Source organism: Bombyx mori, chromosome 22 (genome assembly GCF_030269925.1).
Source record: "Bombyx mori chromosome 22, ASM3026992v2".
NCBI lineage: Eukaryota > Metazoa > Arthropoda > Insecta > Lepidoptera > Bombycidae > Bombyx > Bombyx mori.
Window position 1 is genome coordinate 1,500,094 of NC_085128.1, and position 24,630 is coordinate 1,524,723.

General features: G+C 38.9%; 1 protein-coding gene across 1 annotated transcript; it reads left to right on the forward strand.

Moving 5' to 3' along the window:
• Positions 1-11,671: 11,671 nt before the first annotated feature.
• LOC105841592 (peroxidase) lies at positions 11,672-24,630 on the forward strand. Its single transcript, XM_062675086.1, has 12 exons — positions 11,672-11,845; positions 14,240-14,391; positions 15,178-15,342; positions 15,726-15,913; positions 16,195-16,324; positions 16,402-16,651; positions 17,609-17,642; positions 20,877-21,044; positions 22,068-22,266; positions 23,328-23,433; positions 24,151-24,214; positions 24,546-24,630. The coding sequence occupies exons 1-11, from the start codon at positions 11,700-11,702 to the stop codon at positions 24,212-24,214; spliced, it is 1,602 nt and encodes a 533-aa protein (XP_062531070.1). The 5' UTR covers positions 11,672-11,699; the 3' UTR covers positions 24,546-24,630.

The following is a 24,630-nucleotide window of genomic DNA, read 5'->3' on the forward strand; positions in this document are numbered from 1 at the left end:
GTTAATTTACTCGTTGAGCCGTTCGGGTTCGACGAGAACGATGACCGGTCATCTCCTTCTTATCATCGCACTGTCTGCTCCCACAAACGTTGAACTTATTGTCACTGCGCCGTCAGACCCAGGTCATTTTTGACAAATCACACCGTTAACTGAACTGCTCTCACCATATCACCATATCACACTTCTCGAGCCTCGTAATCTTCTCCAAACGAGGCAAGGGCAAAGTGTGCGATATGGGAGAGAGAGGAGTGAGTGTTGTGATGACGGCTGATAGAATGGAAGTGAAAAATTTGCTGTGCCGACCCCACCTAGTGGGATAAGGTGGAGAATAAGAAGAAGAAGCATTGACGAATCATTAGTACTCAAATAAGATGTGAAAAGAGTCCTTTTTAGATAGTTTGCTGTGTCCTTGATTTCGCCAATACCACTGAACGACTTTCGTCTATTAGAATCAGGCGGGGTCTAACCTAACGGTCTAATGGGAAAAAAAGACATCCTTGGTGATTTATTATCATTTTGACAGTCGAAAAAGTGATAGTTTTTGATCGCCATAAATCAGGACCGTTTCCGAAAAGCGCGCGATGTGCACACTGGCTTATTAGGAAATGTCAATTTAGAACATTTCCTTCGAAGATGATATTAGCGGAGTGCGCAGGAGTGACGCGACGTCTGCTACCAATTAGGAGGGGCGGGTGACAAATGCGCACGCGTCGATTGAATGTACTGACGGCAATAGAAATGCTTATGTTCGTTTTAAAATTAGTTATGCGAACGCCTTGTTTTTTTTTCATCTTACCTAAGCTGATTGCCTTTAGAGGCTATTTCAGCTTAACCATAACTAGTAGGTGAGTCTACGGGGCTCAAACCGGAGTGTTGCTAACACTGACCGTAACAAGAGCAGTGCTTCGCAGAATCTACCACCGGATCGGAAACGCGACCCACTGAGAAGATCCGGCGAGAAACTCAGTGGGCTGTGTCTATGGGTTAATTCGCTCGTGGAGCCCTTCGTCGCAAGCGACGGGCTTGACGAGGACAGGGACCGGTGCTTGTGGTACCTAAAAGCACCGTTAATGGATCGGAAGGATCCGTAATGACGTGTTTTGGGCGACGTCGACTGTTTACCATTCGGTCTACAGGATCGGGTATGTAGTTTCCAGCGGCCACGACAAGAGGGTTCTCATGTCGTGCCGCCTTCTCAAAGTGAGTCGCCTTGTACACGCTTTGTGATGCACCGTGGAAAGCGAGATGAGGGCTGCCGACATGACCTGGAGTGATGTCAAGGAGGAAGCGCAAGACAGGGTCAAGATGAGACAGCCTGTGAGGGCCCTATGCACCAGCGGGATACCTTAGGACTGGGACTATAGGACTACGGTGGACCTATATGCCGGGTAATTCTAAGTGGTTTTTCCACGAATTAATCGGAAGAAATGTGCTTCACTACATAATATAAAACAAAGTCGCTTTCTCTGTTTCTATATCCATATGTATACTTAACTCTTTAAAACTACGCAACGGATTTTGATGCGGTTTTTTTAATAGATAGAGTGATTGGAGAGGAAGGTTTATACGTATAATAACATCCATTAAATAGTGGAGAAATCAATAATAAATTACAGTTTCCGAAGCGAAGCGAGGGCGGGTCGCTAGTATCGTATTTAACAAGGTTATGGTGATGGCACCGATACATGATTAATTCAGTCTGTGGAATTAGTCATGTATCGGTTCTTGGAGAAATTGGTGGTCACTGGAAAGGTCGAGGGCAAGCGACCAAGAGGCAGGAACCCGACCCGTTGGACGGACCAGATTCGTGCAGCCCTGGATACCACAGTGCACGATGCTCTGCACTCAGCTGCAGATAGGAACAGATGGCGGTGCACTATAAAAAACAAACTGTTTCAAGGCCATGACCACGACCCTCAGTAATGAGGAAACCGACGCAAGGAGGAGGAGGAGGAATTAAGTACACGCAGCAGATGCAATTAGTTGCGGCATACGTACATTTACAAATCGTTCTGGTCGAAAGATAAATGTTGAGCATTAAAATTTAAAAAAAAAAACAATGACATTTGCACCCGATGATACGTTCTCAAGCGCACGCAACGTCGCATTTGACTAATGATCAAACAGTCAACATGACATAAAGACAAAACCATTTAATTTGAATCGTACGTATCTTCTTTGTGTGTACATACATAAATAAATTGCGAAGGGATCGTGTGATTGCAAAAATAAAATTTATTTCACAAATGCTTTGGGTTGATTGTACTAACTTATCAACTGGTGGTTTCGGAGAATAATTATGAGCTGATGCTAGGCTCCTATGAATCTTGAGCATTCGTGAGCGCACTTCGGGCGACTTGGGCATGTGTAAATTATATTATTGTCGATTGCAAGAGGTCTATGTCCAGCAGTGGATGACTGTTCGCTGATGAGGATGATAAACAAAATAACTAAGGCCTACTCTTTATTACTGGCGGTAGGACCTCTAGTAAGTCTGCACGGGTAGGTACCACCACCCCGCCTATTTCTGCCGTAAAACAGTAATGCGTTTCGGTTTGAAGGGTGGGGCAGCCGTTGTAACTACACTGAGACCTTAAAACTTATATCTCAAGGTGGATGGCGCATTATGTTGTAGATGTCTACGGGCTCCAGTAACCACTTAACACCAGGTGGGCTGTGACCTCGTCCAACCAATAAACCAATAAAAAAAAAGTGTAATTGGATTATATTAAATTAAGCCGTGTAACCTATGCATATTCAGAAAACGAATATAACCCCATCTATCGAGTACTATTAGCGTTTATAGAATTTTATTCCCAATACGTTTTGTTTTAATGAAGTTTTTTTTTGTAAGGGCAATGAAGTAAATCTTGAAAACATGACGGAGGCCTATTTAGTTTTAATGGTATATACATACATCATTTTTTGTTGATATAATTTTTAATTTTCTTATTAAATAGACTGTAATAGTAAACTTTATGTTGTCACGGAAAAAAAAATGGACTTTTTGGAGTGAAGTTGTGTGATTTGTTTTATTTTGTCAATTTACTGTTTGTTGGTGGTTTATTAACTGTTTAGTATCTGTGAAAGTGCACAAATGTGGGAAAATAAAACAAAGCCGGACGTAAGTTCTTGGGATACTCCAAAAAGTCCACTGAAAAAAATTCAGTAAATGACCACAATTTTACTGAATTTATATAATCTCATCTTATTTCATTCCATTTCATGCCATGTTTCATATTAATCAACTTCATTTCACTTCATATTATCATTTTAAAATAAGACTTGACCTAAAGGTCTTAGTTATCAGGTCTAAAATCCCTTTAAAAAAAAGAAGAAAAAAATCTGCGTATGAACTTCGACACACGACTAGAGATATTTTTGCCATTGTGATGATCATTGAATATACAATTGGTAAAAGACATAAACAAACATATCTTATAACTACATAACTAAAAACATATAATATAATTTTAATAATTTAAAACATTCTTTTATATGTCGTTATATATGTATTGGTTAAAATGCCTTACATCAATAATACATGTGCTGCCATCTATTGTCACTAACTCTAAAGCCATTTAAGTTTAAAATATTCTGCTTACATAGCACTAACACAACTAATTTAAACAAGTTAAACTAAACTTAAAATTAATATCGTTAAAATAAATCACTAGAAACCAATATTTTTAATAATACGATGATTATCTAAATAATTTATTAAGTCACTGTCATCTATATGCAATTTTTGTACAATCAATATGCAGTCCAATAGAAAAATTAAGTAGACATGTAACTAATCTCGAAATTGAACATCAAGCAATTTTAAGTTATGTCCTTAAAGTCTGTGAAATGTATTCAATTGCAATAAAAAATGTAACGTTTTTTTGTCAAGGCTCTATTTTACTGTTCATAAAATTTTCATGACGGGGTCTCTAAGCGATCCTTAAAAAGTAAACCAAAAATAAAAAAATTACATGTGTGCAATTCACACGTGGTAGAAGTGAAACCTTCCAAAATTAAAATACAATTATCCTAAACGTCTTAAGTATATGTAAAATTTTGTCATTAGTAAATAATTGTAAGGTAGCGCCCTCTGTGAATTGATATTTTAATTTCACGTATAATCCTAAATTAAAATTCACTACAAGAGCTTTCATACACACGTTAGTATTAAAAAATCTCACAGATGGCGCTGTATTAAATAGTATGTATATTTCTGTCTCATTCTTTGCTGGCTTCATCCTACACATTTTTGTATTTGTGTCTCTTACCTGTCGTTTTTTCCGTTGCATCCGGTTTGAAATCACAACGATTCTAAAGATGTTTTCACTTCAAAAATCTCACAGATGGAGCTGTATTAAATAGTATGTATATTTCTGTCTCATTCTTTGCTAGCTTCATCCTACACATTTTTGTATTTGTGTCTCTGACCTGTCGTTTTTTCCGTTGCATCCGGTTTGAAATCACAACGATTCTAAAGAAATTTTCACTTCAATAAATAAATAGTCCTCGGTCTGATCCGGTGGTACAATCAGCGGAACACTGCTCTCTCGGTGTTAGAGTCGTGAGTCGTGGCCTAACGGATAAGACGTCCGGTGTATTCGTGTGAGCGATGCACCGATGTTCGAATCCCATGCGGGTACCAATTTTTGTATTGAAATACGTACTCAACAAATGTTGACGATTGACTTCCACGATGAAGGAATAACATCGTGTAATAAAAATGAAACCCGCAAAAATTATAATTTGCGTAATTACAGGTGGTAGGACCTCTTGTGAGTCCGCGCGGGTAGGTACCAGCGCCCTGCCTATTTCTGCCGTGAAGCAGTAATGCGTTTCGGTCTGAAGGGTAGGGCAGCCATTGTACTGTTAAAAAGTGAGACCTGAGAACTCATGTCTCAAGGGGGAATAACTGATAATTACTTAACACCAGGTCATCCCGCCCACCCACACATAAAAGTATTAAGTGGCGTCCTACCACCATGCACCATTTCAAAACGATTATCAGCAAATTTCATTATTATACATTTATACATAACAGTACTGTCCTGCTAAAAACAGTACGAATTGTCACCTTAAGTATAGTGTACTTAAGAAACGTCAGAGTCATAACTGAAAATAATATAGGCAAACATCTCTCAGCAGCCCTAAGTCCCATTGAAACTGGCCGGTGAAACTCCGAAGACAATTCTAATAGCCCTTAAGTACTTCACGATTGGAACAAACAGCTCCATGCCGTTGTCCACTTCTGTCGACTTTGTTATACTGAACCACTAAGTTATTTTTACGGGCGATTCAAACGAGATTCGACTTTACGATTTAGAAAATAACGCTGCTAGATTACAATGTGATTGTGTAATTATTGTTGTTTTGCGTCCGTGCCGTTTCCATGGTGACAGAATTATTATGACAACAGCAGGCTGTAGTATTTCAAACGAATTTCAATCACATACCTTTGTCATTAAAGCTGTAATGGAATGCGTAAATAAAGTTGCCAAAAATTTTCAATTGCAGGAATATTTTCTGCAACTTATTCTCTGTTTAGTTAGGAATTGATATTTTTCTATCTGACTGTATTGTTATATGACGTATAAATTACAAAAAAAAAAATGAGTACACACTTCTCAACAACTCTAACATATTCAATTCTTACTTGAGTTCTTGGTGCAAAATGGTAAGTGCATTCCCTAAGGCAATATTAAAATAGGTACCTAGAAATAAAACGAATCCATTTACGCTGGTTGAGATTTCTAGCTCTTGTCTCAAGATGATAGTGTTTAAATCTATGGGCTCCGGTAACCGCTTAAAGCCGGGTGGGCCGTAGGCTCGTTTATTCATCGTTCCACTAAAAAAGTTTTTATGGCAATTTTTATTTTTTTATTGCTTAGACGGGTGGACGATCTCGCAGCCCATCTGGCGTTAAGTGGTTACCGGTGCCCATAGACATCTACAACTTAAATGCGCTACACACCTTGACATATAAGTTCTAAGGTCTCAGTATAGTCACAACAGCTGCCGCATCCTTCAAACCGAAATGCATTACTGCTTCACGCCAGAAATCGGCAGGGTGGTGGTACTTACCCGTGCGGACTCACAAGAGGTCCTACCACCAGTCAGAATATAATAGACGCAATAAAAAAAATTAAGCCAATGTTCTCATACCTACCCCTCAAAATACCTTTAGGGTATCACACCTTGTAACATAATAATATATTGTTACACACGTTGGACTGTTGAAATTCTTTGTAAGTTTTCCTTGTTCACAAACTTTTTTTTTAAGAATTAAATCTTATTTTAAATATAGGGAATTATATTCTCCAACTCTTTCATTTGTTTATTTTCACTACATTCGTATCTTTTTATTTAGTATTTTTATCTTTATATTCTATTTATTATCTTTGTAGCTTGTATCTTTGTTGTTGGTAGCAATCTCGAGAGTTGACCGGTAAGGTAGATGGGAAAATACCTCTGGGGAACAGCCCAATACGTTGGTCCGACCAGATCCGCACCGCTCTTGATTCTAAATTTCACAACGCCTTCCACACCGCCAGAGACAAGAATAGATGGAGAAAGATCGTGCGTGCGAAGGTGATACAAAAGGGTGGTCACGACGAGGAATACGACGCAAGGAGGATTATCTTTGTTTCAGTCTAATTGTTTTATCTAATTGTCTGTTGCTTAAACAATAAAAATAATTATGGATTTCAATGTCCGAGAAGCTCAATGATAATTGTCTATTTGTTCGACTATCGCAAGTTACATTCGTATATGATTCCAGCTGCCAAGAGCTCTTGTACAATCTGGCTTCCTAGTAGCTTCCTAGCACTCAATTCTCATTTCCCAATGATTGATTCCAAATGATTCTTGTCCCCTGATGGTTTTCTAGAAGAGATCGCTCTTAGCGATAAGACCGCCAATTGTACTTTTTTGTGTTTAATGTGTCGCACTGTTTATTTGTTTTTTTGGTGTACAATAAAGAATACTCTCTCTCTCTCTCTCAGGGGACAGGGCTCCGGGTATTATGGAAATCCATATATAAGCAGCTATAAGCTGTGACCACTTTCCATCGGGTCGAGCGTGAAATCGAGTGACTGCGAATGCAAAAATATTGCATGTCAATGTTTAACAAAACAATTGAATGCAACGTTTACTGACTGTGCTGTTGCCGACATCCATACCGTTCGTGCCGTAACCATGGAAACGCATCCCCCGACCTACGCCACTCCGACGAAAACTTAATAAAACACTGACACCGCACACGTGGCAATTTAACTCTTAAACGCCATCGAAATAGTGCCGAAAATCGTGTGAAATCCTCATGCAGAAATAGAGTTTTCATCTCTCGATTATTTAGTAACACAATTCCGTTTGTGTGTTCGAAAGGAGAGAAAAACTTTGATGTTTTTCTTTTTTATGCATTCGCTTAACAATCTCTGGATACATTTTCGCGTTTCTAAGTCCCTATTGGAATGGATAGAAGTGTTTGGAGCATCGGTACAAATAAATTTCGCTAACGTAATTAGCGTAAAAAGTTCGACAGAGGTTGTCCTTTGAATTTGAAAATTCCCAGGCGCATTAAGAATATATACTTTTTTTTAAAGTAGAGATGAGCAGGCAAATCCGAAGCGCATCTATTTGTAAGTATGTGGTAGATGCCTTGAAAGTGATTAAGCTACCAAATACCTTTCAGATTGTTAAATAAGCAGTAAGCATATTATTATTTGAAGTCGTCGTGGCCTAAGCGATAAGACGCCCGAACCGTTCATATCGAGCGATGCGATGGTGCCGAGGTTCGAATTCCACAGACAGGTACAAATTTTTGTTATGAAATATGTATCTAACATATATAAGACTTCCACTAAGAAGGAATACCATAGTGAGGCATAGTGTAATAAAAATCGAACCAGTCAAAATTGAAAATTGCGTAATTGCTGATGGCAATGTACCTGCTTGCACGGGTAAACAAACGCCCATACCCTGTCTATTTTTTATATATTATGTTATATATACGCGAAGCAGTAACTAATGCGTTTTGTTCTGAAGGGTGATGTAGCCGTCATATTGAAATTTACCTTAAAATTCATACTTTTTTTTTTGTTTAGATGGGTGGACGAGCTCACATCCCACCCGGTGTTAAGTGGTTACTGGAGCCCATAGACATCCACAACGCAAATGCGCCACCCACCCTGAAATATAAGTTCCAATGGTCTCAGTATAGTTACAACGGCTGCCCCACCCTTCAAACCGAAACGCATTACTGCTTCACGGCAGAAATAGGCAGGGTGGTGGTACCTACCCGCGCGGACTCACAAGAGTTCCTACCACCAGTAAATACTACAAGCCGGATGGCGGTGTAACAGCAGATAGACCATGAGCTCATCCAAACAAACAGTTTTAAGTAATTCTACGACTCTCCAAAATAAAAGGAAACACTGAAATTATTTTGTGCTCTTTTCAGAAGCAAAAAATAAAGCTGTCCAAATAAATATACACTTTAAGTCTTTCACAGACATTATACATACGTTATTACAAATATTTACATTGTTAGTGAAAAAATGTACGCTTATCTGTTCATGACATGTTGTCAGATGCAATATTAACATTTTTATTCAGTTCACTTCCCCGTTTCGTCATGAGAGGGATCTCTTTGTATTTTGTACGGACGATGGGGTTGTTGGTATCGTCTGAAATAAAAAACACAGTTAGAATTACACTAGGCTTTATATTCCTTATAGACTTTGCAAAACTATTTATTTTACCAAAACATGACAAAACAAAAGGAAATTCAAACAAAACGTATTATTGCTTGAAAGCATTTTGAAAATTTATTGATTTTTTTTTATTGTGTGTGACAATATTTTCATTGACAATGGAGAAAGAGAATACTGTATTGAGAAAGACTGCGCTGTTTTTACTTATTGATTAGATGGGTGATCGAGCTCACAGCCCACCTGGTGTTAAGTGGTTACTGGAGCCCATAGACATCTACCACGTAAATGCGCCACCCACCTTAAGATTTAAGATCTCAATATAGTTACAACGAATGCCCCACCCTTCAAACAGAAACACATTACTGCTTCACGGTAGAAATAGACGGGGTGGTGGTACCTACCCGTGCGGACTCACAAGAGGCCCTACTACCAGTAAAAAAAATCATCATATCAAAGAGGTCATATCACCTATCAAAGAGAGCACTGACCTGGAAATTGTCTGGGAAAAGGAAGAGAGGCCGCCCCAGAACAACTTGGCGTCGCTCGGTGGCTTGATGTGCGAGGAGCTAGAACAGACTGCCCAAGACCGATGTAAATGAAAGGGTTTGATTCGAGCCCTACACCCCAGCAGAGGGTAATAGGAAAGAATGATGATGATTGACTTCATTAGAAAATGTCCGTAAAATGTTGAAAATGAATTTGTACGAAATTGTAAAGCTTAATACCATTCTAATCTAAATCGTTCAGTGCTCTCATTGAAACCTAAAGCATGTGTATGATTTCTATGGGCTTCAGTAGCCTTCTTAACTTCAGAGGGGTCGTGATCTCGTCCACCCATCTAAGTAATAAATAAATCTTTTAGAGTTTAAGAAATTACACATGGCAATTTATTATAGCCTGTATAGACAGCGATTATTCGGAACGTGGAGGATTCCAAGGAGCTAGCTAGGTGATTCAATCGTTCCGTTTTGTATGCCATGCTCATACGTAAGCTGTTTTTTTTTTATAAACGGGCGTTTATTTCTAGCGTTTTAAACGCTTGAGCAACGTTATGTATTTTTTTTTTAAATATACATTACGTAAAAAGGATTGTGTGGTTTTATGAAACCACGGTAAAAGTGAAACTTTTTTTCACATTATAGACATTTAACAAAACATTTTTGGAATAATATTCCATTAAGGGTATAAAAATCGCTTTATCAATCTTAATTTTATAATTAAGTTAAGGGAAATGATAAAAGTAGACTAAGTCTCCAACGAATCTTTTTATTGAACTCTGTGTCTTATTCGACATACATAATACTTAACAATTATTTAGATTATATACACATATTAAAAAAACAAACAAAATAGCGTGGAGCACTGGCACAAATGAATAACAGTCTATACACTTGACGGTCAGCTGCTGCGAACTATAGGCGCCGCCATATTGGCCTTGGCTGCTCTGACGAGCGCCTTTCACTTTATCCCTACTCCACGGCCGATCGTCACGCGACATGCAACACACAGACCAAATAGTTTGAGACGATGTAATAAAAGTTTAATTTAAAAAAAAATGTTCTTGGATCTAAAGCGTATTTTTATTGTTTACCGCTGGGAGGCACACAGCCTACCTGCTATTTAGTTTTGACGAGTCCACAGAAAATACAAACTGCGATGGCCATTTCGAGTAATAGTTGAATTATTTTTGATAGAAAGAAGGGATATTCCTAAGTAGTTACATATACACAGAGAAACTAGCTAAATATTTTCGGCTATATAATGAGATTTTTACAAGACATTTTACAAGATTGAAAGTAGTTCTTTTTGCAAGACTTAATAATGATTGAAAACAGTATTGAAAGATACATTAATAATTGAAATTAATCTTGCTAGATATATTAATGATTGAACCCAGTCTTACAATATTTAGACTTCAAGAGTTAAGATCTCAAAGGGTTATTCTTCATTTATTACCTACTTACTTATAGACTTCATTTACGTTGTAATTTTTATAGGATCCCACAACCACTTAACACCAGAATGGCCTTAAGTTTTTAATTTTATATTTTGTTTTGAACATTTTACTAAAGTATTCCAAGCGTGAAATTAAACTGTAAAATAGTTATAATATTCCTTTCAGCGTCTAAAAAATATCGGTCTGCATTCACCCGCTGCTCTTTGCCACGCCATTCCACTTTATCGAGTTTACTTGATATCAGTACATACTTTTGTCTGGCAGATTTCCTATCGACTGCATTTGTATGAGACGCCTCACTCCGAACTATTGCTAATAAATTTCAGAATCGTCCGGTGTACAGTTTTACTTTGCGTAGATAATATCGTTGGTGATCGGATGTGTTAAATTGTTTACTTATTTTGATGACTCGTTTTTAATGCGAACACGGTAACAATAAATTTTATTGATTACAGATAGTTTTTTTACACTAATTCTCGACCGATTTTGGACTGGATTTGATTTAAAGATGCTATTATTGCATGATCGGAGATCCCAATATTTCTAAGTCTGGAGTCGGTTAGAGGGCGATATATTTATATATTTACGTATTCAATTCGTAAATTTATGAGGAGTGATTACGGAAAATGATTGAGTCATTAAAATATCCATTGACATCCTTTTAGTTTACGTAGGGCCAGTTCATGATTTATTAGGGAATCAATTATTATTCTCGTGCATAATTATACCACATACTGATTCAAGAATCAAATTCACAGCATTCAGATATTATTCTTTTATATATGGTATCAAAAAACAGGGCTCTAAATCGAAATAATGATTCTAAATGAAAAACAATAGCTTATTATAATACATTATTCCAGAAAATGAAATGTACACACAAAATGCTAAACGATCTTATTTAAATAACAATTAATGAATTGGTTGAAGTAAAATTTAAAACTAAACAAATACCAAACATCTGAGCTAATAATGACTCTTTAATGACATATAAACCGAAATGAGTTACTTTCATTACAGTTGCAAATATGAAACACTTCGAGAGATTATCTGTTCTTCTTATACCCATAGTCTGGTCTATGGGTGTACAAGCTGATGATTACTATAGCTCTTACTACGGAGGCTTGCTGAACTCCGATGACGTTGCAGAATATACGTCGAACGGGACTTTAGCGTAAGTGCTACTGTTATTTTTAAAACCTACCTAATTATTGATAGCCTAAGGGCTATTCTAGCTATGCGCGGACGGGTACGTGAGCTCACGGGCTCGACCTGAAAGAATTTGCTCACACTAGTTCTAGTTTTTCACTGGTGGTAGGACCTCTTGGGAGTCCGCACGGGTAGGTACCACCACCCCGCCTATTTCCGCCGTGAAGCAGTAATGCGTTTCGGTTCGAAGGGTGGGGTAGCCGTTGTAACTATACTGAGAGACCTTAGAACTTATATCTCGAGGTGGGTGGCGCATTTACGTTCTAGATGTCTATGGGCTCCAGTAACCACTTAACATCAGGTGGGCTGTGAGCTCGTCCATCCATTTAAGCAATAAAAAAAAAAAATAGCAAGAACAGTTCTTCGAAGAATTTATCACCGGATCGAAATCGCGACCTACTTAGAAGATCCTGCGCTAAACTCAGGCTGTCTCTATGAGTGCTATTATCTGAAACTCTTTATGTATGTTAAGGTGGTGAATGTGGTATTTTTTTGTTTTGCTTAAGCTTGCAGCAAACCATCGTGTACAAATTGTATATGAACAAACAAACGGATCACCAAGATTTTCATAAAAATAACCAGTCTGCAAGTAAATTCTTGATTTAGGAGCGAAGTATTAAGAATCGAATGACTCAAAATCCGCATAACTTGAACGTATTATTTGCTGTATCTTCTATACAAATTCTGGAAGATGTGACCATATTCCATTTTCTTGTAAAGTTTGATATCTAACTTGTTGCAAAATTAATCTTAGTTTTCATTAATCCTTCCTGTTCGAAGAAAAGCCTGTTTTAAATAAATAATAGTTTAAAAAAAACTAACAAAATACGCTTTTATAGAAAATTCAACTAAAAAATAGAAAATAAATTTTAATAAATTTGAATTAAAAAGTAAGTAAGGAAAATTTATTTTATTGTAAAAAAGCGTTGGGTACTTTTCAGGAAATTATCAAAATAACTCTTCTACTCATATCTGTTCATAAAATATTTATAACTACTGATACCATGCATCCCACGCTTTTTTTTACAACAAAATCATTTTTGGAGTTTACTCCTTAAGAATCGATTTACATATATAGGCCCGGGGTATGAAAATTATGGGGACCAAAATCGTACTAGAGAGTATAGCATGTCACACGAAATGCGTTATGCGCCTGATTGGCTCCTGATTGCGTGATGCGTGCGCGCGCCAATCAGGAGCCAACGCGCGGCCGCGTTATCGCAGGTGACGCCGGGCTGCTGCGCCGGCAGTCCGCCACAAAGCCTCGTACTGATCGCGCGTTTCTCTCATTATTGTATTTTCATATATTTGTTAGTCGTTTGTTTTGTGTCTCGTTAATTTGTTAATAATCTGTAGTGTATCGTGTTGTCGTAATATAGAACTATTTCTCGTATTGTTTCGTTTAATTTACCGACATCGTTTTGCTTGTGGCCGGACGCCGTTCGGGTTCGATTCCTGAACGTATCAACTGTTAGTGGGTTGATACCCGAATATAACCCGCTACAAATCATTTATTAATAAAGCTTATTAAATATAAACAATTCCTTCTATCAGTGAATGGACAACTTATATATTAATTGTAAAAGTGAATTATATAGACTTACTTAATTACCGCATCCACGTGTTCCGCAACTCCCGGATCATTCTCACTAGAATACGTAACTTCCATATTTTACTGTATTCAACTGACACAAATTTATATTTATATCCAGTAAACTCCAGTCGTGCGTCGGAGCGGACACACACACTTTTTTTCTTACACTATTTTTAATTCAAATTTATTTTCTATTTTTTAGTTGAATTTTCTATAAAAGCGTATTTTGTTAGTTTTTTTTTTCCGGTCACCGTTCTCGTCGAACCCGTCGCTTGCGACGAAGGGCTCGACGAGTAAATTAACTCTCAGACACAGCCCACTGAGTTTCTCGCCGGATCTTCTCAGTGGGTCGCGTTTCCGATCCGGTGGTAGATTCTGCGAAGCACGGTTCTTGCTAGGGTTCGTGTTAGCAACGTCATCAGGTTTGAGCCCCGTGAGCTCACCTACTAGCCACGGTTACGCTGAAATAGCCCCTAAGGCTATCAGATTCGTAGGAAAAAAAAAAAAGAAAAAAAGTTAGTTTTTTTAAACTATTATTTATTTTTAATTTTTAGTTGAATTTCTATTTTTTCTATTTTTTTATATTGTATTGACATCGGTCCTTAATAAGTATACCAAGTTTCCACTTAATCCGACGTTTGGAAGGGGATCAAAATCATGTTCAAAAATTCCGGTACATAATAACATACATACGTCTGAAGCTAATAAAAGCATATTAAAAGAACTACTGCGGTCTATGTTTAACAGTACTTCAATTGTTTATAGAAATTGTACAAATGTGGTTAGTCCCTGTGATTCGACTGAAGGAAGGAGAATTGATGGAACGTGTAATAACTTGAACTATCCCAGTAAAGGCGCTACGAGAACTCCATATTTAAGAATCCTAGAAGCTGTTTATAATCATCCTTCAGATACAGGTAAGTAATTTTTTTAAATAATTTTCCATGCAGAGTGTACGGTGTTTTTATAAATTTAAAATGATTAAGTATTTATTGACCCTATGTAGCAAAAAATGTTTAGAAAGATAATATGCACAATGACAATGGAGAAAGAGAATACTGTATTAAGAAAGACTGCGCTGTTTTTACTTATTACTTAGATGGGTGGACGAGCTCACAGCCCACCTGGTGTTAAGTGGTTACTGGAGCCCATAGACATCTACAACGTAAATGCGCCACCCACCTTGAGATATAAGTTCTAAGGTCTCAGTATAGTTACAACGGCTGCCCCACCCTTCAAACCGAAACGCATACTGTTTCACCACAGAATTAGGTGGGGTGGTGGTATCTAACCGTGAGGTCCTACCACCAGTAATTACGCAAATATAATTTTTGCGGGATTGATTTTTATTACACGATGTTATTCCTTCACCGTGGAAGTCAATCGTGAACATTCGTCAAGTAAGTATTTCATTAGAAAAATTGGTACCCGCTTGCTGGATTCGAACACCGTTGCATCGCTAGATACAGATGCAACGAACGTCTTATCTTTTAGGCCACGACGACTTCTTCTCTTAGCCACGTGGGTATCATATTTTAATACATTTTAGCCATGTACCAATTTAAGGATCTCATAGCTGTTCTATTACTGATAGTTAACGAATGAATTAAGACTAGACCGCTTGTAGAAATTTCTCGCCACTTCGATTTGAAGATCGTATCGTATCGTAGAATAGCCATGATTACAATTAAGAATGCTTTCAGTATTCGATCCAAAATTGTCGGAGGACGGTGAAGAATTGACAGGAGCAAGAATTGTAAGAACAAGATTAGTGGCAGATGGAAGGGTTGAAGATGATATGTTCACTCACTGTGCCACGCACTTTGCTGTCTTCTTCGCTACAGACATAACAAACACAAGAGACACGAGTAAGAGAATTCCTAAATTGACCATTTGATTTTGTTATTCATTTTCTAAATTCATTAAAAACTAAACATGACAGTCGCCGTTTCTATAAAACACTGTCAGTAAGATGTCAATTGTAGTGTGTCATCATCATCGTCCTCATCATCATCGTCCTCATCATCATCGTCATCATCATCATCATCGTCATCATCAGCATCGTCATCATCATCATCGCCATCATCATCATCATCGTCATCATCATCATCGTCATCATCATCATCGTCATCATCATAATTATCCTGCCCCTCTCCCAGTCACCTGGGGTCGGCGCAACACGTTTTTTCCTTTCAATACTCCTCTATCATATACCATTTCTTCCTTTAAATTAAATTATATTTCATTTAAGCTAACTACGTATCTTGGAGGCCATTCTGCTGTGAGGAAGCTGGTGCATCAGATCCGATGTGTGCTCCTAACCTAGTTCCAGCCGATGATTACGTTCATCGATATTCTGGGATCAGGTGCTTGAATATGACCAGGCCACTCACATTCCAGACTTCTGGATGTCTTCCTATGACCACCACACCTTTAAGGGTAGGTGGGAATACATTCTCAAAAATATCTCTCACTCATAGTTGTGCAAATTTTTTTGCTATTTAATAACTACTACCGCATTTTATACTATGCAATTTTCTTAGCCCTCTAGACTCAAAGTCTGGAGCGGCATCTGCTTGTGATCTCTATGAGTTTTACTAACCACTTAAATCCACGTAAGTCGTAAGCTCATTCACCCAATTAACGTTTAAAGAATTAAAAAGCTTGACCGTGTTTCCCAAAGAAGGATATCATTAATGTTGTTACGGCTTAATTTTTAGATTGTAGATGCCACCCCATTATGGGACTTATCTCCAGTATACGGGAATACTGTGGAGCCCGGTCGAAGATCGAATGTTAATGGAACTTTGGCGATCGAAACCGTAAACGGAGTGGACTTCCCTCCAGCATGTAAGTAATCAAAAAACTTATCGCTAAAAGAGCAAAATCATCGATTCTAATTGGAAACTTTACACTTACAATTTTAGCTGGTGTTAATTTACTACTAGGAGTAAATTTCTTTGGCATCATCTTTTTCTGGAGATTCCACAATCACATTGCTCGTAAGCTGCTGGAAGTCAACCAGCACTGGACCGACGAGCAGCTGTTCAACACTGCAAGGGAAATCAATATTGCTAGCGGGAGCCAAATCTTCTACTATGAGTTAATGGCTTTGTTGATGGGTAAGCTTTTGATGTTTGATTTGATGTTGCGTAATCAAGCGAGGTATGAAATTTTGTGAATATTTTATGTAGACGGGCAGAAGAGCATTTTTTTTTTTTTTTTTTTTATTGCTTTGATGGGTGGACGAGCTCACAGCCCACCTGATGTTAAGTGGTTACTGGAGCCCATAGACATCTACAACGTAAATGCGCCACCCACCTTGAGATATAAGTTGTAAGGTCTCAGTATAGTTACAACGGCTACCCCACCCTTCGAACCGAAACGCATTACTGCTTCACGGCAGAAATAGGCAGGGCGGTGGTACCTACCCGCGCGGACTCACAACAGGTCCTACCACCAGTAATTACGCAAATTATAATTTTGCGGGTTTCACTTTTATTACACGATGTTATTCCTTCACCGTGGAAGTCAATCGTGAACATTTGTTGAGTACTTATTTCATTAGAAAAATTGGTACCCGCCTGCGGGATTCAAACACCGGTGCATCGCTTCAACACAAATGCACCGAACGTCTTATCTTTTAGGCCACGACGACTTCATACTTCGACGACAGCATACGCCAAAGTGGTCTTAAGCTCACAAATAGTACAATTTACAGCACAGCTTTAGTTCTGTGTATACATATAGATAACATAACGGCTATAGTGGTATCGAGAGATGCGACTATGCCGCTGATCAAATCGGACAGGCAGATAGTGCTTTGTGAGCCTGATAGTTACCACCATCCCACCTGTTTTCACCACGAAGCAGAAATGCGTTGCAAAAGGTGAAGCAGCCGTTGTAATACCATGGGCGGTGGAATTTACATTGATCAACATTAGAGGAAATCATGTGTTCCGGTTTCCTCAATGCTAAGGGTCGTGACCACCTCCCCGAAACAAGAGCTTATTGTGGATCACTCTACGTCATTTGTTCTTATCCGCCGCATCGTGGACTGTGGTGTCCAGAGTAGTTCTGGTGAGTCCAACGTGTCGGATTTGTACCTCGTGGTCTTTTTCTGTTCGATTCCAGTTTAATAGGCACCAAAGCAACAAAAAACAACAAGGTGAATGGCAGCATTCACATTGCGTTGTCTATAGGCACAGTTATAGTATATATTAGTAGCCATTTAACATCAACAAGATGAGAGAGTATACACGCGGACTTGCAAAAAGAATAATAAATCATCAGCCTGCCAATTATTGCGGAGAGGCTTTTACCTGATCTGGTTTGAAGACCAGGGCAGTCGTTATGATAAAAGGATAAACAACAGATCCTCCATCGCATCTAAGTTCGCACCTAAAAGTGTATCTCAACGTAAAGGCGCCACCCACCTTGAGATACAAGTTCTAAGGTCTCAGTATAGTTACAACGGCTGCCCCACCCTTCAAACCAAAACGCATACTGTTTCACGGCAGAAATAGGCGGGGTGGTGGTATCTACCCGTGAGGACACTAATACACATAAATATTATTTATGGATTTATTTTTGCAAGCTTCTTCGGGTTCAAATCAATTTCTGGCTAATCTGGTAATAAAAAGTGTTCGTAAAAATTAACAATATAATTATACTCCCCTCTACGGTGTTTCCCGAGCGCTATGACATGTCCTTCTTCAAAGAGCTTGTGGAGAGTATTAAGCGCTTGTGGAGAGTATTAAGCGGTAGGCAGCGGCTTGGCTCTGCCCTTGGCATTGCTGAAGTCCATGGGCGACGGTAACCACTCACCATCAGGTGGGCCGTATGCTCGTCTGCCTACAAAGGCAATAAAAAAAAAATTAAAAAAAAACCTCTTTCATTTTACGAACACATTATTTGCACCTTTTTTGTCATTTGCATACATATTATTTAAATGTAAATGTTTGAATGTGTTCAGTCTGGCCTTGCCTTGCTTCATTTATTTTACCAAAATTTATAACTTGTATGTCTATGGATTATGTATTTTATAACTTAACTTAATGGTATCTTAAAAATATGACGCTCGTCAAAAATTCTCTCAATTAGCATTTATCGTCTAATGTTTGTGTTTTTAAAATTGACGCCCCCCTCTGTGGGGAAACTTGACACTTTTAATCTTATAAACATTTTTAGAGACTCCCAATTATTATGGCGCTTGGAGAAAGTATACAATACGATTAAGCTGGTTAAAGCACAAATAGACTGATCTAGGCCAGTCTTCGGATCTAATGAAGTTCGAATAATTCATTTACAGCGAACCTTATGTGAATTGAGTTTTATGATCCGGTATTGAGTTTGAAAAGGTCAATCGTGATTATAAAACATGATATTGTTAGGAGGTTTCACTGCGTTCTCAAGAATGAAAAACATGAAAGAAGTGAAACTTCTTTTGCGGTGTATTGTACTGCGATTTTCTTCATTTTTCATCCTTAAATCATTTCTTTCTTGTAATAGGGAATGCTGTGTATCAGAGAAACGACCTAGCTCGCTTGGTCCTTTCCCTCTCTCCACGGTCGAATGGTTCGCGAGACGCACTGTCTATTTTCTCGCTCTCGCTCTTTCTAAATTGTATCTTTTTTCTCTAGCCGTAACGAATCTGCCGCAAGTTGAAGTTTCACTTCAAAAAGTCCTTGATAACTAAAACTCCATAAAAACGTCACTGAAAGCGGAAAACGAACACGTTGTACCCTATTGATGAATTGAGAGGCTTTTGAAGACCACAAAAACAGCTCGCGTGCTTTTTAAAATGTTTCTCAGAAGTGATAATATTCACGTTTGTAAGTGAACAGTTGGGTAACGGCATAGAGATTATCGTAATTTTACAACCATATTCACTCGACCTGGTTCACAGTAATAGCCATTTACCTAGGTGCTGGAGTCATGGTCCAGACGGCTGGCCGATCCTTCGGCTGGTCGTAGGACCGTCGAGGCGATTCGCCCGGTTCTTGTGAACTGGGTGAATCGTGACAAAGGACGCCTCACTTTCCGGCTCACGCAGGTGCTCACTGGGCATGGTTGCTTCGGTGAGTTCCTGCACCGGATCGGAGCCGAGCCGACGGCAGAGTGCCACCATTGTGGTTGCGACTTGGACACGGCGGAGCACACGCTCGTCGCCTGTCCCGCATGGGAGGGGTGGCGCCGTGTCCTCGTCGCAAAAATAGGAAACGACTTGTCGTTGCCGAGTGTTGTGGCATCGATGCTCGGTGACGACGAGTCGTGGAAGGCGATGCTCGACTTCTGCGAGTGCACCATCTCGCAGAAGGAGGCGGCGGGGCGCGTGAGAGACGCACAGTCCCGCCGCCGTCGAGCGGGGGCCAGGGAGGCGGATATCGCCCAAGCCCTGGCCCTCTAAGTGTTTCGGGTCCCCTCACATGTCGGCCTGGGGACCGGCGAAGGGGGCCTAAGAAGACGACGTGCAAGCTGCTCTGCACGCGTTTTATGCATGAGCATCCGGGTGATGGAAGGCCGGCTATCCTCAACCCACGCTGGTTCTGACCCAGCGGGGTATTCCGTAGGATAGACCATTCTAACCGGCGCCATCTAGGCGGGTTTCGGATAGCCTGCCGACCGAGAGGGCTGGTGGTCGTGGCGCCGACGACCGCCAGTCCGGCGTCCCGAGGGGGAGGGTGATGGGAGAGATGTGCTCCGCACTAAACGCTTCACTTTCCCCCCTTTGCCTTTTCATGAGTTTTGTCTCATGCGAGGTTTGGACGTTGGTTGTTGAGAGACAGGAGGTTTTAGTCGGTTCGACTCCAACATGCCCCGCCCTCCATCCCCAGTGAAGGGCGGAAGTCCGGCGATTTCCTCCTGACAAAAAAAAAAAAAAAAGGTATACTCTTTTGATTGTGAATAGTATTCCATCCGATTATTTCCTTCTCGACTCCTTTTAATGTCATCAGAATATTGGAAAGTATTGGAGTGAAAATGAGAAAACACATTAAATATTCATACGAGTATGACAGGTTCCAAATTTAAATCCGAAAAATCATCCAGAGAATAATAATGGGAGGAGATGTTCACGACACTAAGACATGCGACTCAGGGAGGAAGAATATATACTTCTTCAAAATACCAGAGTATATGGCCAATCTATGTTATTGCAGACTTTCTTAGTTAAATTTCTTTGATCATTCCTATGCGACATATGAACGGTTTAGTTTGGCATGAGCTACGATGACCACTCGTCATTGGGTGAGCCTTTGTAGGGAATAAAAACATAGTCAAATTACGGAAATCTCAAAAAAAAATCAGATAACATTTTCTTTCGAGTTGTTTTACTGTTTATGCCTTCAGCCATTATTTTTCGTTTTCGAATGTGTTTAAAAAAAAACTTTGTAATTTTTAGATCATTAACTTAGGACTTGGTGGATTACAAAGATCGAACGACATCATGACGAACGATCTAGCGAAGAATCGACATAGCGGCTTCCAATCCTATATCAAATACAGAGCCTATTGTTTTGGAGACAATATCGCTTCCTTTGATGATCTAAAGGGTATTATTGAAAAAGAGGTAATTGAAACATATATCATTTTTGTAATTGTAGAATAATTTATACCAGTAATTTAATTTTTGAGTTTATTAGCATTTAAAAAAAATTATAATATTGATAGATATTTTCATGTATTCTATTTTCGGCTAAATGACCATGGATAAGCCATAAACAGAAATAAATATCATAAAATCATTTAGAACTCATTTTTATTATTTTATTCAAAAAATTATTCAGAGCTAAATAAATTGTTATTTTGCAACAAAAATGAGAAAGTAGTATTTTAATAACAGACCTTTCGTTTGACTCACTCATCTTAAAAAAATAAGCTTGTTTTTATGTTTATAGACTATATGTATTGAAAATGGTACATAGTAAAATTTACGTAACAAGTAACGTATATACTTGCTGGTTTTTTTTTTTTTTTTGATAGCGCCATTTTCTTGTTTCTTTAAAGCGGTTAGTTGCCCTCAATTAAGAATAATAGTATTATTATTCGCCAATAGATGTCGGGAAGAGTCATAAAGTTGATTATCGATAAAGTTGATTATTGAAAATACGAATAAAACAACATTTTTTGATAATGAATCGTTACTAGATCGATTTATCACCCCCGAAATCCCCTGTATACTAAATTTTATAAAAATCGTTAGAGCCGTTTCCGAGATTCAAATTATATATCGACGCTTGAAAGGCAAACGTGACTAAGAGACAATAACTGCTTTGTACATAAATGATTGGCAATAACCATATTCGATGCTCAAAAAAAATATATTTCTAGGTCTATTAAAATCATTTCAATCCTACTTCTACTACGGCTAGATTCGCAAAAATAAATTTTGTTTTCAAGTATTTCAACTTTAAATTAGTCTACTGTAAAGTTCACGCATTGTCGCTTAGTCACGTTTGCCTTTCAAGCGTCGATATGTATATATACAAGAATTGCTCGTTTAAAGGTATAAGATAGATTATATTGAAAAGGGTACATAGTAAAATTTACATAACAAGTAACGTATATACGTATTATATGACATTTTTTACAGAGAATCGAGGCGTTAAAAGATGTTTATGCAAACGTTGCCGACATAGATTTGTTGGCTGGAGTTTGGGTGGAGATCTTCAAAGAAGGATCTCATGTTCCGCCTACATTCTACTGTATAGTCAAAGATCAGCTGCTTCATAATATAAAGTCCGATAGACATTGGTATGAGCGAGAAAAAAGACCTAATGCTTTTACTGAGGGTGAGTTAGTTAAAGTATGTTTTCTGAGGAATTGTTTGAGATGATTCCATCATCTCGTTTTTACCTTCGCACTGCCCGCCACCGGAGCACATCCACCACCTGGGGCCACTGCGTTCATCCACAGTGCGTTTCCAGAGATATTTTTGGCCACATACCATCTGGCTTTTGAATGAGCTCCCTTCCACGGTGTCTCCCGAGCGCTATTACATGTCCTTTTTCAAACGAGGCTTGGGGAGAGTACTTAATGGGTAGGCAGCGGCTTGGCTCTGCCCATGGCATTGCTGAAATCCATGAGCGACGGTAACCATTCACCATCAGGTGGGCCGTACGCTCGTTTATTAAGACATCTATAGATACGTGAACTTTTAAGAAATCAATTTTGGTCACAATCTGGTTACTTTAAATATTGAATACTTACCATAATTGGCTGTGACGTGGCACCAACATTAATGCAATCATCATCATCATCATTATTTCCTATTACCCTCTGCTGGGGTGTAGGGCTCGAATCAAATCCTTCCATTTACATCGGTCTTTGGCACTCTGTTCTAGCTCCTCCCACCAATAGCACCAATTATTTAAGTGGGTGTCACAAAAGGTGACAAAGAGATTCAACTTTATTTCATTTTTTTTTAATTAAAGATTACTGGTGGTCCGAATGCCTTTCCAGTTTCACCAGGACAGGTGGGCGAGCAAAGGCTCAACCAGGAGGGGTGAAATTTACCTGCGAACTTGTAGTGTCAATCAGCGTAATGTGATCGTCTAGCAGAGCTTACTGATGAAGGGGAATATAGTTTTAATTACACCCGGATTGAGACGCTGCATTATGCACACATTAACCCACAGACACAGCCCACTGAGTTTCTCGCCGTATCTTCTCAGTGGGTCACGTTTCCGATCCGGATGTAGATTCTCTGAAGCACGGCTCTTGCTAGGGCCAGTGTTAGCAACCACGTCAGGTTTGAGCCCAGTGAGCTCACCTACACGCCCGGTGGCGCTGATTTGGTCTCTCTAGACCATCAGCTTAGGTAGAATAAAAAAAAATACACTCTTTCTTCCAGCACAACTAGCTGAAATACGGAAGGTAACTGGGGCTCGGATACTATGTGATATTGGTGATTCGGTTACAGCAATACAGCCTTCAGTCTTCAAGCTGCCAGGAGAAGGGTATGATATTCTGTATCTGTTGACTTAAAAAATGACTTAACAAATGTTCACGATTCACTTCCACGCTGAAGGAATAACATCGTGTAATAAAAATCAAACCCGCAAATTTATAGTTTGCGTAATTACTGGTGGTAGGACGTCTTGTGAGTTCGCACGCGTAGGTACAACCATCCTGCCTATTTCTGCCGTGAAGCAGTAGTATATTTCGGTTTAAAGGGCGGGGAATCCAGGAACAGCCGTAGTTAAAAATGAGACCTTAGAACTCTCAAGGTGGGTGGCGGCATTTACGTTGTAGATATCTATTGGCTCCGGTAACCACTAAACATCAGGTGGGAATTGAGCCCGTCCGCCCATCTAAGCAATACAAAAAGAAAAGGTGACAGTAGCAAAAATTTACTGTACGCGATATTAGTCATAAATATTAATTATTCTCCGAGCTAGGAGAAATCGCCAAAGGCTAGAAGTGATTGGGGTAGTATGGAATATTTTATTTATGTGGCCAATTTCCTTTCTCCTTGCGATGTTGTAGTGCGTTGCCAACTAACATAAGCCTCAGATTTTAAGTGCTTACTTTCCCGAGATAAGTAGACAACAAGCTACCAGCTGGAAACTATTTAAATTCTACGTTAAATCTACCTGCCGCATGAGTGCAGTGATATAAACCTTATTTTGAGAAAAATAAGTATGTGTTTTGTATTTACTTATTCTTTGTTGTAGAAATAAAATTGTGGACTGCTCCGAAATACCGGATATTGACTACACAGCCTGGTCAGATAATTAGGTGAGATCTTTTTTTTGTTTTTTTTTTCTACCTATGCTGATAGCCTTGAGAGGGTATATCAGGGTTACCCTAAGCGTTAAGGTAAGCTCTCGGGATTCAAACCGGAGGTGTTGCTAACACTGGCTCTATCAAGAGCAGTGCTTCGTAGAATCTACCACCGGATGTAAAACGCGAACCACTGAGAAGATCCGGCGAGAAACTCAGTGGGCTGTGTCTGTGGGTTAAACGTGAGATGAAAAATGATATTGCACTCCACGCGGGTCTACGTAGGAAAATGAATAAATTTTACGATTGTCATTAAAAAAATTACAAAATAATTATTGTCTTTCAGAAATTGTTAGCGGCACATCACTTTTACGGAGAACACTTTTGTATTCCAATTGTACTTTCAACAATGAATAAAAATTTATTTGTAA